The 13,341-nt window shown below is 61.3% G+C and overlaps 1 protein-coding gene across 29 annotated transcripts in view; it reads right to left on the bottom strand.

The window, feature by feature from the left end:
• ARHGEF10L (Rho guanine nucleotide exchange factor 10 like) overlaps window positions 1-13,341 on the bottom strand; it is a 168,867-nt gene that overhangs the window by 50,503 nt on the left and 105,023 nt on the right. For 15 of the 29 annotated variants that reach the window (XR_015150051.1, XM_086364407.1, XM_086364355.1 and 12 more), the window contains 6 exons: window positions 8,656-8,801; window positions 6,549-6,563; window positions 6,148-6,329; window positions 2,744-2,859; window positions 2,194-2,321; window positions 789-889 (listed from right to left, as the gene is read on the bottom strand). Coding sequence is in view for 26 of the 29 variants with exons in the window: in XM_086364407.1 (XP_086220533.1) it covers window positions 789-889; window positions 2,194-2,321; window positions 2,744-2,859; window positions 6,148-6,329; window positions 6,549-6,563; window positions 8,656-8,801 (688 nt within the window). In the remaining 3 variants the exon portion in view is untranslated. The remainder of the gene's footprint in view (window positions 1-788; window positions 890-2,193; window positions 2,322-2,743; window positions 2,860-6,147; window positions 6,330-6,548; window positions 6,564-8,655; window positions 8,802-13,341) is intronic. The other 14 variants (XR_015150052.1, XR_015150053.1, XM_086364472.1 and 11 more) reach the window with 1 other exon arrangement.

Below are 13,341 nucleotides of genomic sequence, written 5' to 3'. Positions count from 1 at the left end.
GTGAAATGAAAGAGAGATGTGTAAAATGCTTAGAAAAAGGCTCGCCACACAGGAAACACTTTATAAATAGAAATGTCCCTTATTTCATAGCGGATGCATAGGAGAAAAGAGCCTGGTGGTTCAGACAGTAAAGAATCCGCCTGCAACGCGGAAGGCCTCGGTTTGATCCCTGGGTTGGGAAGATCCCCTGAAGGAGGGCATGGCAATCCACTCCAGTATCCTGGCCTGGAGAATCCCATGGACAGAGGAGCCGGGCGGGCTACAGTCAGTGGGGTCACAAAGAGTCAGACACGACTGGGCGACTAAGCACTGCACAGCACAGGAGAAAAGAATTATAAAGAGGCCTCTGGGTGAGAATCAGTGTCGTCTAACCTGCATCATTCTTTGTACAACTGTTTTACTGAGATATAATTCAGCTACCATAAAATCCATCCCTTAAATAAAGAGTACATTTCACTGGTATAGTCGCACAGCTGGGCAACCATCACCACTCTCTAGTTTGAGAACATTTTCATCATTCTCACCAAAAAAACCCTTAGTGGTGACTCTGCAGTCTCTCCTCTTCCAGACCCCGGGCAACCACTAATTAACTTTCCATCAACTCCCACCATCCTACAGATGGGGAAACTGAGGCTCCGAGCAGGGAAGTGACATGTCCAAGGTCACTACAGCATCTCCCTTCACTCAGAAGCCTCCGTGGCCCCCGAGACTGAACGCCCCCCTCGCACCCACACATATACACACCCCAAACCTCCCGCTGTCCACCCCGACCCTAGGGCTTTACTCACGGAGTCCAATCTTGGCCAAGTGCAACCTGTTGACCCAGGAGATCTTGCTCAGGGGGTTGGGGGTGATGAAGACCACCATGAAGCTGATGGGGCGGCCGGACCTTCAGGGAGAGAGCAGGGCATGAGTGCTGGAATGGGGCCTGGCTTCCCAGGAGACTGCCAGCCCATCTCCCACCCCAACCAGCCCTGGAGACGGAGCGCGGTCTGTGCAGAGCATGGAAGCACGGCCAGAGGGGCCAGTGGCCTGGCAAAGCCTCGGTCCCTTGGGGAAAGAGTTCCTCCACCCACCACAGCCACAGGGACAGGTAGGTCCCCAGAGCGACAAGGCCACAGCCTCCCAGCCCGGGCCAGGGGCCCAGCAAGGCCATAGGGGTCTGGGCCTCTGCAGGCTGCAACTCAAGCGGCCCCCGGGCCCGACTGGTCAGCCTTCCGCAGGCCTCGCCAGCCGCCTGCACACACCTGGCCCAGAGCCTGTGACTCGGGCCTGTTCTGGCCCCTGATGCAGGACAGCTGCTTGGTAAATGTCGGCGGAACAATACGTGAATGCATGAAGGAGGGAGAGGACGCAGCTGTGTGCAGGCTTGGGGGGCAGAGGTCCCTGCTGTCCTTGTCACCTCACCTCGGAGTGGCCGGGCGCCTTCACTGTTTCTGAGCTTGTCTCACCCCTGTGGTCCACCCCAGCCCGGAGAGGCGGGTGGGCCCGGGGTCCCAAGCCCTCCGTGGGGCGTGGGGAGGAGGAGGCACAGGGTAGGGGGGACAGGGTGGCTCAGCAGGGCGCCGGGAGCCAGCAGGAGGGCCACGCACAGGTTCAGGCCCCCACCCAGGGCTCTAGTCCCCCCTGCCCTGCAGCCACAGAGCCTGTAAGCCTCTCCCCGCCTGCCCCCGCCACACACGTGTGCGTGCACTCAGTCGTGTCTGACTCTTTGTGCAACAGGCCCAGCGGGTCACAAACTGGGCTCTGACGGCTCACCACCCGGCCTAGGCCAGGGAGTGAGGACCCTGACAACCCGGCCCCGCCTCCTACATCTGAGCCCCGCCTCCCACGTCTGAGCCCCGCCTCCCCACCTGCAGAGTGGGGACCACACGGCTCCCTCTCCATCTCTGCGTCAAGTCCACAAACGCCTGTGGAACGGGTGTGGGTCTACGGAGCGCCAGCTCCTGGGCGGGCATCTGGGGGAGGCTGGCTGCACCTGGTCCCAGGGGATGGCACGGTCGACCGACCGCTGGCAGCGTCCGAGCAGCCCAACAGAGGATGGGCTCACCCGGGTAGGAACGGCTCCTTCGTTCATTCATCCATTTGGCCACGAGCATCTGCTCTGCGCCGGCACAGCCCACGCCCACCCCCGCCGCGCCCCGCCCAGCCACAAGCAGGCCAGACCGACGCCCTCCTGGCCCCTCCTCTCACTTGTCGGGCTTCCCCGGAAGCAGGAGCCGCAGGCGGCACTTGTTGGCTGAGTGGATCTCCTCCTCCTTCACGCGCATGAGCCGCTGCAGGGCCAGACACCAGTCCTGAGCCACCGTCATGTTGAGATTCTAGGGCGCAGGGAGCCAAGGACGTCAGCACACAGCTCGCTGTCCCCCCGAGCCACCCTCGACGACTCCAGGGCAGTGGGGGCCCGCCGAGGGGAGAGGAGCGGGGGTTCGCACGCTCGGCCACTCCCCGGGGGCCAGGCCTTGGTTCTGACCCCCCAGCACCCCTCCTTCGAAAGGGACACAGCCTCCCAGCCTGGGATGAGGCTTGGGAAGGCGCTGCAGGACAAACCAGACTCTGTACAGGGAACAACAAAAAGATGCCCCCAGTTGGGCCCTGGTCAACCGGAACCAAAGCTTCCGCCCAAACCACAGACCACACACACTGGGCTCCCAGCAGCCACAGGGGCGTCACCCGGCACTGCTGGGGGGCCCCGAGGCCAGGGCACGCCGGGCACCGAGCGAGGGGAGCTGGCGCTGGGTACCTGGTAGGTGCCGTGCAGCGTGCTGACGAGGAGGGTGATCTGCTCCACCACGGCCAGGTCCTTCTGCAGGTCCTGAAGCTCCTGGAAGAGGCGCGGGGGCCCGAGGTACACCTTATCTGGGCAGAGAGAGACCCTGTGGGTGGGGAAGGCACCAACAGGAACCCCAGCAGGCACTCACCGCAGTGGCAAAGGGCTGCCGGGCCTCCCTGGGGGCTCAGCGGCCGCGAGTCCGCCGGCCAGTGCAGGAGACCCTGGGGGATCCTCGGTCCGGGGGGATCCCACGAGCCGCGGGACAACCGAGCCCATGCACCACAGCTCCAGAGCCACCGCTCCAGAGCCCATGCTCCGCAAGAGAAACCGCTGCAGTGAGCCCGCACAACACAGCCAGAGAGGAGCCCAGCGCAGGCAAGGAGAGAAAGCCCGCGGGTGGCAGAAAAGCCATAAACAAACACATCTTAAAAAGAAAGAAGAGCTGTCGCCCTGGGGATATGGCACTATAGATACGGAAGGAAACGTCACCAGGCTCTCGTCTACGGCGGGGACAATCCAATCAGGGAGATAGTCTGGCGCCTAGGGTCTGGGCCACACTCAGTCTATGCAGAGGGTCACAGGAGACCAGAAGACTGAGAGCCAGCTGTGCCAGGAGCGGCGAGGAGCCCTCGCGGGCCCAGGAGGATGGTGAGCACCGCCTTGAAGGAAAACAGCCGTGCCAAGGGAGCCCGTGGACAGCCAGCAGCTCAAAGACGCTCTAAGAGCCGGCTCTACGGCAGGTCCGATTGTACATGTTGGAGAGAAAGAGGCACGAGACAGGCAAGGTCCCTGTTCCTGTGGAGCTGACGACCTGGTCAGGGTCACATGCGTGCCAGGTCGCTTCCGTCGTGTCCGACTCTTTCCGACCCTGCGGACTGTAGCCCGCCAGGCCCCTCTGTCCATGGGATTCTCCAGGCAAGAATACTGGAGTGGGTTGCCATATCCTTCTCCAGGGGATCTTCCTGCCCCAGGGATGGAACCTGTGTCTCTTCCGTCTCCTGCGTTGGCAGGCGGGTTCTTCACCACTGGCACCGCCTGGGAAGCTCAGTGGGGTGGGGGAGGCATCAGTTAAGATGGTGGGAGGTACTAGGGAGGAAGGTATCGGGGCGATGGGACAGAGGTGGGACAGGGGTGACGGCACCCAGATCTCTGAGGATGATACAACTGCAGTGTCGAGGCCCTGAGGGGAGGGCAGCGAGAAACAGAGCCGGGGGCCCCGCAGGACCAGACGGGGGGCTCTCTAAATGCGAGGCTAGGGAAGCCGGCTGCATTCTCCCCGCCGTGGTCACCCAAGCTGAGGTCTCACGGAGCCCCAGGGGAGGGTGGCGGCAGGTAATCTGGATTCTCATCCGGACGATCATCTAACAAACAGCTGCACATCTGGGTCACCTGGATGCAAGGGCTGCAGAGCCACAGCATGGGCTTCCCTGGCAGCCCGGGGCTGAGAATCTGTGCTCCCACTGCAGGGGGCGTGGCTTCTATCCCTGGTGAGGGAACTAAGATCCCCGAACCTCGTGGCGCGTTCAGAAAAGAAGAAAGGAAGAAACCCACGCCTGCTGCCCAGGGTGAGGGCTTCCCGACTTTGGAGCCACGTGGACTTTGGTACCGTGTGCTGGCCTCCAGGCAACGGACACGGAGCAAGGTGGGCGTGGGCATAAGAGACAGGCTCCCACCGAGTGAAGGGCAGAGGAGGGCTCTGCAGAGACCCCGGCGGGACGAGCTGGAGGGACACGGGGCCCACCACAAGGCACCTTGGGCGCAGAGAGCTCAAGAGAAGCTGGCCCGGGAGAGAGTCACACGCACGCTGAGCGACTCCATTCCAGCAAGACCACCTCATCCATCACGTTCCATTAATGCTGCTAATTTGAGTTTTACTGTTTTGTGGCTTCGTTTCTATTCCGCTTGTGAATCTGTTTAGATGTGGTGGTTGCTCAAGGGATAGAAGCAGAGGAAGCTTATTAATATTATACCTCGTCTTAGATCTGCACACATTTGAATAACAATATAATAAAAACTCATCCGAGGCCAACTGGGGCTCAACAAGGATTTCTTCTCTCCTCTTTGAAGGGGATCTGGAACCCTAGCCCTCTACTTTGAGAAATGCGGTCACAGATAAAACAGTGGCTGGAGGAGGGGTCCCAGAGCAGAAGTCCAAGTGGTCCCGGGAAAGTGGAGCAGATCCTGGGCTGGAGGTGCCTCTGAGGACAGCAGGCGGGCCGGGAGCCCTTCCCGGGGGGCTTCTGTGAACAGACAGCCAGGAACGCAGAACAGCCCCCACTGCCTGCCTCCCAGCCTGGGGAGGCAGACCCCGCGGGTGAAGCGGGTATGGCCCCCTGAGGGCAAGAGTGTGCGGCGAGCCCCTGCCTCAGAGGCACCCCCAGGGTTAGGGCGAGACAGGGCTGGTGGGGAGGGCCAAGAGGGCCCTCCCGCTGCCCCGCAGTGACCTCCTCCGTTCACTTGGCAAATGTGTGTAAACACCCACCACACGCCCGGGCGGAGGGCCACAGTCACACCAAGGAGCAGACGAGATGGCAACCAGAGCATCGCCTTAGAGGTGAGAACACAGCCGGGACTATAGAGCACAGGGCCAGCCCCTGGCCAGCCCAAAGGAACTGGGAAGGCTTCTTGGAGGAAGTGTCACCTGAGCCAAGATGAGTCAGGGCAGCCAGACAAAATCCAGGCAGCAGCAGAGCACGCGGAAAGGGCAGAGGCCAGGAGAAGGTTCTGGGGCAGGAGGGCACTCAGCCCCCAGGAACGGGGGCCAGGGCAGGGTGGGGGTAGGCCCCTGCGGGCCTCACCCCAGGGCAGCAGGAAGCTGCCAGCACGCTTCAGGTGCAGGGGGACACACGGCTCTGGTGTGCACTTGGCAGGTCGGCCTGGGGAGGCAGGCGCGCAGGACAGGGAGGGCAGCCAGGAGGTCCTGCAGCAGCAGGAGACGGGGGAAGCGGGCGACGGGGGAGCCGCTCACCCCCAGTTCTCACTGTCCCCACCATCGGACAGAGTCTGAGGGGATGGTCAGGGTGGGGAAGGAGCATCCAGGGGAGCCAGGCCACCCTGAGCCTGAGCTCTGCGGGTTTCAGGGACAGGCCACCCAGGCCCCTCACGGAACAGACGGGCAAACTGCGGTCCCACAGGGAGGCAGGCAGTGGCCAGGCAGGCCCTAGAGGTCATGCTTCGGATCCAAGGTCGCTGCATGTGCACGCCTGTGTGTGCCTGTGTGTGCGTGCACGTGAGGGTGTACAAGGCTGGGATGGAGGCGGCAGTGGGGCGGAGGGGTGAATGCGGGGGTGCATTTGCACGCTCGAGTAGGGACATGGGTGCGTGCTTGTGCACAGCTACAAACAGCAGGAAAAGGGGAGGGCGCGGGCACTCACTCTGGGCCTGGCCCGCGGCCGAGGCCTTCTTGGCGCCGGCGTGCTGGATGAGCGCGTTGTCCTTGTCGTAGGGGCCGCCCTCCTGGCCCACCTCCACCACCTGGACCTGCGGCAGGGCTGTGCTCCACTTCACCACATACTTGGGCCCCAGGGGCGCCAGGCTGCTGATCTCCAGCTGGCCCCTGCCAGGGACAGAGGACAGCCCTGGAGAGCCCGCCGCGCCTGCCCCAGGGTCAGCCCGGAGCCACTCCTCCGCACGTCAGCTCAGCCAGGCACCTCGCAGCCCAGTACAGCCCTCGGCCAAGCCGAGCAGGTGGAGCAGGCAGCGGGGGAGGCACAAGCATCAGGGAACCCAGGCCAGCCCCAGAGGCGCACTCCCACCCAAGCCTCAGAACCCCTACCTGTGGTTGGCAGGCCTGAGGAAAAAGACAAGAAGGGTCATTATTGTTACTGAGCGACTTCTGCAGGCGCTGAGATTGTTTGGGGGGGCGGCCGCCAGGCTGGGCCACATGAGGGCAGAGGGCGACCACGTGAAGGGCTTTCTCCCTAGGCCGGACGCTAGCCTTCCATAGCCCCCTATTCCCACCACGGCCCTGCTAGGAAGCCTGCCTTATTTCAGAAAAGGATACTGATGCTCAAACAAGTCACATGACTCACCCCAAGTTACCCAAAATGACCCCCCAAATGTGGGCCACCAACACCCTCATCACTTCCCTGGTGGCTCAGATGGTAAAGAATCCACCTGCAACGCAGGAGATCCTGGTTGGATCCCTGGGTCTGAAAGAGCCCGTGGAGAAGGGCATGGCTCCCCACTCCAGTACTCTTGCCTGGAGAATCCCATGGACAGAGGAGCCTGGCGGGCTATAGTCCACGGGGTCACAAAGAGTCGGACACGACTGAGCGACTAACACTTTCACTTTTCAACAACACCCCCATCACACGTTCACACCCTGGAGGCTCCAAGCAACAGGAGGGCAGAGAGGGTGTCGGTCAGATCCCTGGCACCTGCATGGAGCCCAGGATGCAAACAGGACTTAATTGAAGAGCTTAGGGACACCCCTGGCAGTCCAGTGGTTAAGACTCCATGCTGAGCGCTCCATGCAGGGGGCTCAGGTTCAATCCCCGGTCAGGGAAGTAAGATTCCTCATGGCACACACTGCAGGCAAAAAAATAAAAAAACTACAGTGTTTGCATGAGAGAGAGACTGAGTGAGTGCATGGAAGAGTCAGTCCTCAGCAGAGCCACACTGATCTGGGTCAGAGGCTCCCTGGCCTGAGGCCCCTACCAAGGCCGGTTCCCGCCCAGACCTGTGAACTGGCGCCAAGTTAGGGTCCAGTGGGCATCTGAAGGACAATCAGATGGACAGAAGAGGGGGCAGAGGCTGAGCGAGCAGGAGAGCTGGGCAGGGTCAGCACCTAACTGTGGGCGACTCCTTCCGCGTGGGTCTGGGGTGTTGCTGCCAGCTGTTGCTTCTGGGGTTTTTTAAAGCGCTGCCAAGTAGTGAGGAATGAGGTTCTCCTCCACTGGCAGGGCTAAGAGTCTGGCGGGAAAGGTCCCGCTGGCCTTCACGGGGTCAAGGGTCACGATCCCCGAAGCACAAAGGACCGAGCAGCAGACGGGAGTGACCCGGTCACCGGGAGGCCCAGTAAAGGGCTCACAGAGCCCAGACACAGGCCCGCGTGGCCCCGGGCAGTGTGGGCCCGAAAGTGGGATCTTCCATTTTCAAGAGAAGCTGGATGTCTCAATCTTTCTGTGAATTCCCCAGAGGAGCCAGACATAAGATTTCCGGAGGGCTACTGCAACCCTCGGGCCCCAAGTCTGCGGACTCCGGCCTCAGGCATGGCCCTCGCCCCCTGCAGGGCTCTAACTCCAGCCCCAGCTCCAGCCAGGCCCGGCGGCCTGGCCCCAGGCATTTCTGCAACCTCTGACCCAGAAGCAGGAAACCAGCCTCTGGCAGGGAGGCGGGGGGTGGCGGGAAAGGCAAAGCCCCGTGCTAAAACACTGTGGTCCAACTAGAGGAAACCTACTTGATTAAAGCGGCAGGTCTTGGGGGCTGCCCCAGCAGTCCAGTAGTTAAGACCACCGGCTCCCAACGCAGGGGGCACAGGTTCCAGCCCTGGTCTGGGAACCAAGACCCCACACGCCACATGGTGCAGCCAAAAATAATAATGATGATGATGCTACAGCAGGGATTTGGGATCTGGGCTGGACACAGGGAAGACCCTCTTGGATTTCAAAGTGGTCAAAACTCAGGCGGCTGTTCCATCCTGAGGACAAAATTCCAGAAGAGCCCACCCTGTGCAGTGGCCAGCTGTTGGCCCTCAGTGACCTCTGCAGGTCCCTGCTCTGGGGACCAGGGACATAGCGGCAAAGAGAGATGAAGAGGAAGTCAGACAGTCGGAGGCCTCAGCCAGGCTCACAGCGGACCCGGCTCACAGCGGACCCGGCCGGGAGGCTGGGACGCAACGGGAGGGCTCCCCGGGTGGGGCGATGGCCAGGCCCGCTTACTTGAAGTTGATGTTGGCACAGACCAGCATGTCGTTGAGCAGGAAGACCCTGCGCTCCTTGGACTTGATCAGCTGCCCTCGGTCACCATACACGGTCTCTGTCAGCGTCTCACACAGGAGCAGCTGCCGCTGGCCCGAGGTCAGAAGCTAGGGGAGCAGACAGAGCAAGATCAACGCCAGCATTGCTCAGGGCTGCTCCGCAGACATCACTGTGCCAAATACCCAGAGCGGTCCTTCCACGCCCAAAGGGGACCACGGCCGGGAGGGGCGGGGGTGAGGCGGGACCACGCCCTCCACCCCTGGGGACCAGAGGCACTGACCACCAGCCCCTCAGCGCCAGCACCCTGCTCGGGCGAGCGGGCCCCCGCCAGCCCCGCTCCGTCCCTGCCGGCAGCACGGCTCCAGCACGCGCCGACCCCGGCCCTGAGGCACGCCGTGGAGCCCCCTGGCAGGTGCCAGGCTGCCTGCCCATACCTCGGCCTCCTCGGTTGTCAAGTGGGTGACGGCACCAAAGGTCACATCGCCAAGGAAATGCATGACTCTGGCTACATGACCTGCAGAGCCCTGGACGGGGCTCACTCAGAATTATTAAGAACTTTAAGACATTGATGGCAGAGCATTAACCCAAATGCAGGGCCCCTCTAAGTGCCTGCCCTACGTGACGTCCAGTGAGCTGGCCCCATGGTGGGACACCCCGCAGATGGCCCCTGTCCCCACAGCTCTCGCAGCCTCAAGCAGGCAGACTCCTGGCCCGAAGGCAGGTCCCACTCTTCACCCTGACCTGTTGACCCATGTCGGCCGCGGGCCTCAGGGAAGGCCTCGTGCGGGGCTGGGAGGGCTCTGCTGGCCAGCGAGGCAGCCCTCGGACCACACCGACCAGGCTGAAGACCTTCACGCCTCCAGGCAGGCGTGTGCCCATCCCAGGCTGGACACCAGCCAGCACATGACCGCCATCAGAGCCAGGGACCCACGGAAAACATGTCTTTGCTAAGAAGGGGTTTTGCGGGGGAAGAAGAAGAGTATTCAGACAAGTTCATTTTCATAGCAGCCACCCCCCTCCTCCCCATCCTCGCAAGGAAAAGGGCCGGTCACTCCTCTCCCGGAGAGAACACCCTGCCATCCTCTGAAGAACCATGTCTCTCCGGGCAGCACGGAACCCTGAGCTGCTCCACATGCCACCAGAGAGCCCACCTCTCCTTGCACCAGCTCGAGGGCCCCAAGGCCCCCCATTCCCAGATGAAGGGACAGACATTCCCGAGGTAAAGCAGCCTGCCAAGACCCCATGCTGGCTGAGCAGCGGGGCAGGCTGGAGCCGGGCCTCATGCGCTGTCTGCAGCACGAGGCAGCTGGCCGCACACCCTCCAGCTCCAGGCTGGGGGTGAGAGGAGGCAGGGAAAGGCCCGTGGCTCCCAACACACACACACACACAAATCTCAGGGACCCCAGGGGTCCCCCCACGACTGCAAAGGCTGGGCTCCCCCACCTCACAACTTCCACCACCCAGCTGACCACCGGCTTGTGAATACACAGCTGGGACCCCAAAGGCCGCAGAAAAGATGGCCACATGTGCCGCGACCTGGAACGCGGGACAGGAAAGTCCCCTGCTTTCTGGCAACCACTCTCCTGCCACTTAAGCAGATAAAAAAAAGACAAAAGAAAGCTCGGATGTTGCACAAGCGGCCCCCTGCAGCCAGGTCCTGAGCAGGCACATTTTGAAACAGCCGACACGGTTCCGCTCTGAGCACACCCAGTTTCGTTTCCACTTCTCTCTGGGGGACGGGCGGCGAGGGGGAAACCTCAGCGCTGGGCTCAGAGCGGCCAAGACCACGCTGGGGACCAGCTCCCCTGGCCAGGGAGGACGCTCTGTGCAGCCGCCGCCGCCCCCCGCACGCACCCAGCACGGCCACCTGATGGCGGGAAACTTGGGCTCGGGGCTCTTGTCCCTCTCCCAACACCAGACAGGTCTCCCTGACCTCCCGCCAGAGGCCACTGCTCCTACGGCCTGGGTGTCCCCCCAGTGGACAGAGGAGAGGGGAGCACAGCTCCTTCCCGAGCCGGCATAAGGAGAAGGGGTTCCTTCTCCCGGGTGACCTCACAGGTGTGTGAGCCAAAGCAAGAGAAACGCTCACGATGCAGAAGAGGAACGAAAGCAGGAGACAGAAGATGCTTCTCGCGCGTAAAGACCCTCAGACGCCAGCACGGCGGCTGTGACGGGGCCGGAGTCACTTTCCTGAGAGGCATTCCAAACTAGAGGGCTGCGGGATCCCTGCCCCGGGGCGGGGAGGAGGGACGCCCTCACCCCTCAGGACCAGCCTGGGCAATCCTGGACGAGGTACCCCGGGGCGGGGGCTCCTCTCCTGCCCTATCTTTCTTCCCAGCTCTATCCTCCTCGAATGGGTGGAGCAAACCCAGCTGCCAGCAGGTAACCTCAGGGGAAAGACCCGGATGGGGACTGAGGGGGCGTGGGCAGCCGCTGCTCAGCTGACCAGCCCCATGTGGGAAGGTGGGTCAGGATGCCGGCTCTTCCAACCCTTCGAGAGGATGAACGTGTCTACATTTTGTGGGACGCTTCTCCATTTCTAAATGCTGGCAACCAATTTCATCTTCTTAAAAGTCCTGTGTGGGCCCGAGCACGCGTATGCAGCCTGAATCTGGCCTGAGGTGGGACCGTCTTAAGATGCAGGACCCCGAAGCTTAGAATATCTTGTGCGGGCCCTACTCCACGGGCCCGTGGTACAGATCAAAGATCACAGTGAAGGTCAGAGAGCATCACAGGCTGTAAAGCGCGGGCCATGTGGGGAGGGCGCTCATGGTGACGCTCACAAACATTAGAAAGTCCTCCCCTTGTGGCTGAAATCCCACTGACCTTAGTCACCGGCCCTAGTTCTGCTTTGGGGGCACAGAGCCAGGAGGCTCCCAGTTTCTCTCCCGGATGATCTGAACACCTTCCTGTGACCCTGCACGATGTCCCTTCCCCAGAGAACAACTCTTGTTCTTGCTAAGTATCCTGGGGCGTGGTCGCCTCCCCGCAAATCATCAGGGCCAAATCCCACCCTCTACTGAGTGAAAGGAGGCAGAGCCCGGGGTTGGGGACCTCCCAGATGTGGGAGCAGCTGCAAGCTGTGCGTGCCACAAGCCGCCAAGGAGACACAGGACTGAAGGTCACCGACAGCTGACTCCGGGAGGTGACTGAGTCTCTCGGACCAACTTTGTGCTTTAAAAACAGGGTTCTCTAGGGACCTCCCTAGTGGCACAGCGGATGAGAATCCAGCTACCAATGAGGTGGACACGGGTTCGATCCCTGGTCCAGGAAGACTTCACGTGCCTCGGAGCACCTAAGCCTACACGCCACAACTGCTGAGCACCGCGTTCTACACCCACGAGCCACAGCTAGGAGCCCTCGAACCACAGCTCCTGAGGCCTCGTGTCCCAGGGCCCAAGAGCCACAGCTACGGAGCCCTCGAACCACAGCTCCTGAGGCCTCGTGTCCCAGGGCCCAAGAGCCACAGCTACGGAGCCCTCGAACCACAGCTCCTGAGGCCTCGTGTCCCAGGGCCCAAGAGCCACAGCTACGGAGCCCTGGAACCACAGCTCCTGAGGCCTCATGAGCCTCAACCACTGAGCCCTGGAACCACAGCTCCTGAGGCCTCGTGTCCCAGGGCCCACGAGCTGCAACTGCTGAGCCCTGGAACCACAGCTCCTGAGGCCTCGTGTCCCAGGGCCCAAGAGCCACAGCTACGGAGCCCTCAAACCACAGCTCCTGAGGCCTCATGTCCCAGGGCCCAAGAGCCACAGCTACAGAGCCCTCGAACCACAGCTCCTGAGGCCTCGTGTCCCAGGGCCCACGAGACGCAACTGCTGAGCCCTCGAACCACAGCTCCTGAGGCCTCTTATCCCAGGGCCCAAGAGCCACAGCTACGGAGCCCTGGAACCACAGCTCCTGAGGCCTCGTGTCCCAGGGCCCACGAGACGCAACTGCTGAGCCCTCAAACCACAGCTCCTGAGGCCTCGTGTCCCAGGGCCCACAAGACGCAACTGCTGAGCCCTCGAACCACAGCTCCTGAGGCCTCACGAGCCTCAACCACTGAGCCCTGGAACCACAGCTCCTGAGGCCTCGTGTCCCAGGACCCACGAGACGCAACTGCTGAGCCTGTGAGCTGCCGCTACTGAAGCCCAAGCGCCCAGAGCCTGTGCCCACAAGAGAAGCCCCCGCAATGAGACCCCGTGCAGCACAACAAAGAGCAGCCCCTGTTCACTGCAAATTAAAAAAAAAAAAAGGCAAAGAATACCCATCGAAGCCAAAAGTAAAATAAATCAATGATAGTTTAAAAAACAGCGTTCTCTAATAGACTCATCTGAAAGTTAAGATTTTTTTTGCTAGAATGTTTCTAAGTTGCAATCTCAAAATATGGCATGGACTTTTTTTTCTTAAAAAATAACACTAATAATAACCACGGCCACCTTGCGTTAAGGGCTCTGGGTCTGCCACTTGGCCAGCGCTCTCCTTGGCCTTGCAGAAGCCCTAGGGGTCAGGTTCTGTCAAACTCATTTCAGAGGAAGGTTTCAGAGGAAGCAGCTGAGCTTCAGGGAGTTGGGTGATTCCCCACCGTGAGTATCTGTGGCAAAATCCAGATTCAAACCCAGACTCTGACTCCACAGCCCAGTCGTTTAAACATACTACTAGGCT

Source organism: Bos grunniens, chromosome 2, assembly GCF_055505025.1.
Source record: "Bos grunniens cultivar Pamir isolate PY7600 chromosome 2, Bosgru_T2T1.0, whole genome shotgun sequence".
Classification (NCBI taxonomy): domain Eukaryota; kingdom Metazoa; phylum Chordata; class Mammalia; order Artiodactyla; family Bovidae; genus Bos; species Bos grunniens.
This window is presented reverse-complemented; position numbering and strand designations above follow the sequence as displayed.